Source organism: Anopheles darlingi, chromosome 3, assembly GCF_943734745.1.
Source record: "Anopheles darlingi chromosome 3, idAnoDarlMG_H_01, whole genome shotgun sequence".
Taxonomy (NCBI): domain Eukaryota; kingdom Metazoa; phylum Arthropoda; class Insecta; order Diptera; family Culicidae; genus Anopheles; species Anopheles darlingi.
The window spans coordinates 64598191-64602042 of record NC_064875.1 but is presented as its reverse complement, the minus strand read 5'-3'; the positions used below and the strand labels follow the sequence as shown (position 1 = coordinate 64602042).

The window sequence follows — 3852 nt, the reverse complement described above, 5'->3', positions numbered from 1 at the left end:
CGCGAACAACGTCGAGCATATTCCGGGTGGTGCTAGGAGGTGGGTGGTTTGTTTGAGAAACATCCAGCAGTGGTGCGATGCTTCGACGCCGCCCCACCATGCCCGGACCCTCTCCACCATTTTGTTCTGCATGGTCAGTTTCGTGTGGACGACGCGGGCGCTCGCTCGCAGCCCCACCACTGCCAACGCCATCGATGCTACCGGTTACCGGGTCGAAACCGAAAGAGTGGAGATCCAAGTTGGCCAGAATTTAACATTCACTCGCCGCTGCAACCGAACGCAGTCTGCTTTACGGTATCGAGGCAAGCGCACGTCTCTCTACCGCCGGGGGGAACAACACGTCTTTCCAGTTTCTCCAGCATCTCTTCGCCGATCGCCGAATTCGCTTCGAACGAAACCGTTCGTCGCTTAACGGTGCGCTCGAGTTACGCCGTGGTTACTTAACGCGTGCGCGTCAGTGTGTGAATTTTGAACCGTCCAGAGTGGTGCAGTGCATATTTCTGTGAAATCGAATCCCCTCGGAAGACTCGAAAACAACACAAAATGGTGCAGCAGCAAACGTACAAAGTGAGTGTGATAAATTCGTCGTTGAATCGTTTGTAGCATCGTGATCGTTGTTTAGTCGTTCAACTAACCGTCCAATTCTATGCCATTCCGCATAGAGCCGCATGCATGCAAGTGAATGTAATGCAGTCAAAGGTTGCTGCGACACTACCATAAAAGTCCACATATGATGGTTGGTGGTGGGGTGCTTCTCGTTGATGGTGTTGGTCGTTACGAAAGATCGCCTACTCCGAGGCACCGTTAAGCGCTCTGACCAACAGATGACTAATTTCGTTTGGTCCACCTGCTCCGTTTTTGCAAACAGCGTGCGAGTGAAAAGGCCGCCGATGCTTTCGACATCCGCTGAGAGTTGCGTCTATTGCTCGCTGGCGCTGCCGCGGGTTCCAAGATTAGATCACAAAAAGTGGCGACAAGTGGCCGCAACATAGTGTGACTGAGAGATACACTGAAATGCGGGGAAGAGATTTGACCTCGTTTCTCTTTGGGAGTCTTTGGCCCCGACTGGAGGTGATGATTCGCGGCTGTTTTTTTTGCGACAGCTCTATCTTGCCCGAGGAAATCATTTATATTAATTATCGCTATCATTTAATTCCATTAACCTACCACACGCGGATAGGCGAATCAAGAGAGGAGGACCCTTCTGTGCTGGTAGCAGGAAATGCAAAAAGTAGAAAAATTCCCGATAGCGATAGCGGTCCGGTCGGTCGGCCCGGCTGGCAATGCATTTTATCTGATAAATCCACGCGACAATGCAATAAATAATTAAACATGTCGCTATCATCCTACGCCCCATTTATGCTCCATTAAGATAAAATGGAGCTTTACGTTTTTACTCGATTTCCATTCCCGATTCTCGATATAAGTTGCTACAACAGTCAACCGGCGAGCATAAATATTAATTAAATTCCATCACTCGGCACGCCTTTGTCAGCATGGCCATGGCATAGCTTTCAGGTATTTATTCTGAAACGGGCAACGTTCGCAACTTTACCGGTTTAACGTTTTGTGGTTGCGAATGGAGTAACAGGAAGTGCCCGTACACTGCTGGCTGGCTCACAATAAAACCGGCTGCAGTAACAACTACAGATTGCCGAAAAAACCTCAAATAAAACAAGACACAGAAAGAGGACACACTCCACCAGGACCGGCAGATAGAGCGGATGGATTGAGGAAAGCGGCAAACAAAAGCCAACACCACATTTGCTTGCGGTTGGAGAGTGGAGCGTGAAAATGGATGGGTTTCGCAATGGCAAACAGGCAAACCTGGAGCAACGCCACCGCAGGATACAAATTGGTAAAATAAAATCACCAATCCCTGCTTCCGCATGCGCGTATGTGTGCCGGATAGGAAAAGTTCCGAGAACCGAGAGCGGACGGACGGACGGACTGGAGAGTAACTTTTTTTTTTTACGATCCAACTCCAACCAACTCGGGTGCGGTGAGTTTTGGTGTTGTAGTTGGAGAAATTAATTTTCCCCAAAATGACACGAGTTGTTGTTGCTGCTGCTGCTGCTCATGCTGTTGCTGCTGCTGTTGTGTGTGTGCTACGTGGTTTAATGGGTGTTCAATTGGGTGGAACAAAAAATAGCCACACTAGTCCCCGCGTCCTAGCCCTCCTCGCATCCTTGCCGCTTTAGTGGCTCTTAATGCTGTCACGATGACACGTGGTAGGAGTAATGGCGTGGCGTACACATCCCTTTCAACGTCATTTAATTTAGTTTATGCATTGCTCCGGGTGGTTAGCCCAGCCTGCAAACCGACAAAGGGAGAGAGCTCCAAACAAAACAATATAGCAGTGACCAAAACTTTGACGAAGCAAACACCATTTGATCAAATGTTTAACTTTCACATCCCTAGGCCGGCGGTAACTGGTTGCGCTACGGAGCGCTGGCCCTGGTGCTCGTTGCTGCTTTCCTCTCGATTGCACCCATCAGCGCACATCCGGCCATCGAGCAGGATGATTTGGTGAGCATAAGGCACAAAGGGAGGATCCCCTTTGTGATGTGGTAGAACACGTAGAACTTATCCTGGAATCTGCTCTATCTCTGTATCTACCTCCGGATTGTAGGCTGACGGTAAGGTTGTGAATCAGAATGCGGCCGTCATCAACCAGCCCCGTTCGAGCATACTGGACAACATATTCAATGTAGGTAGCCGCGTGGTCTCGCATTTTCCCGCCACGCCGTCCCATCCACTGACCACTGGTAACCATTTTGTTCCTTCCTTTCCACCCCATTCCCACGCGGGGGAAACAGATTCCCATCCAAACGCTGAAGGCGGTGAACGATCTGGTGCAGAGCATTGCCGGAAATTTGCAGCAAGCCGGCTCCGGCAGCTACTTCCGGGCACGCAGCGGTAGCCAGCTGCGCAACATTAACGTCAACGTCGACGATGACAAGGTGGAGGAGAACGAGACGGCGCCCGAGACCAAGCAGCAGACGGCGAAGAAGGGAAAATAGGAGAGAAACGAAAGAAAAAAACGCAATACAAACCGGGCAAGAAGACGATGACCATGAGTGGCCCTTCCGACCAGTGGGGCCGCCGGCGACTGCCCCATTAGCTGTAAATACTGAGGAATCGACTGTGATCGACGGACCGACCGACCGACGGTGACCGACCGGGGTGAAGATGCAGATGCGTTTGATGTTGTTAGATGATGTTAGAGTAGCGTAATAAACCGTTTGCACGCGTTATCTGCACCGGCAGAGGATATGTATATATCGCTGCGTCGTTTCGTAACTAAGGAGCGTTGCGGTTCGGTGGAAGGAACAGGAGAATGATTTTCGCGGAAGGTATCTCGATCGAGCAACCAACCGGGCGGTTAATTTACGGTGATGCTGCAGTTTTGATGAGTGGCCTTTGGCCGTGTGGATCGAGGTTTTCAACCCAAGGTTAGATCGTTCTCACTAGCTGCTGGCTGCTGCTGACGTTGCTTCCGAGATGTAATCGCCATGCCATGATGGTGCGCAGATGTGAGGTTTGATGATGGCTTAATTAATCGATGGGAGCGAGAATGTAATTTAAAACCTTTTAATTGAATATGCTGACCATAACCATCCTTCCATCCATCCATCCAGCGCACTGCTTCTCTAGTGGTCATGATGGGTCGGGGTGAATGAGTTTATATGCTGAGCAGCCAGCGCTTGATTGATTTCCGGTTCCATAACAGCTAAATTAATTAAGTAACTTGTTTGTTCGATCGGTGGATCCATTATCCAATATCCTCTCGCTAAACTATTCCATGCCGGTCGTGCATGGGGCGATGATAGAAAAAGTTATAAAACCAGA

The 3852-nt window shown here is 49.9% G+C and overlaps 1 protein-coding gene across 1 annotated transcript; it reads left to right on the top strand.

Moving 5' to 3' along the window:
* The first annotated feature begins 264 nt into the window (after positions 1 to 264).
* On the top strand, positions 265 to 3282 carry LOC125954524 (uncharacterized). Its single transcript, XM_049684914.1, has 4 exons — positions 265 to 567; positions 2422 to 2529; positions 2633 to 2710; positions 2820 to 3282. Exons 1-4 carry the CDS (start codon positions 544 to 546, stop codon positions 3021 to 3023), a joined length of 414 nt encoding a protein of 137 aa, XP_049540871.1. The 5' UTR covers positions 265 to 543; the 3' UTR covers positions 3024 to 3282.
* Positions 3283 to 3852: the final 570 nt, after the last annotated feature.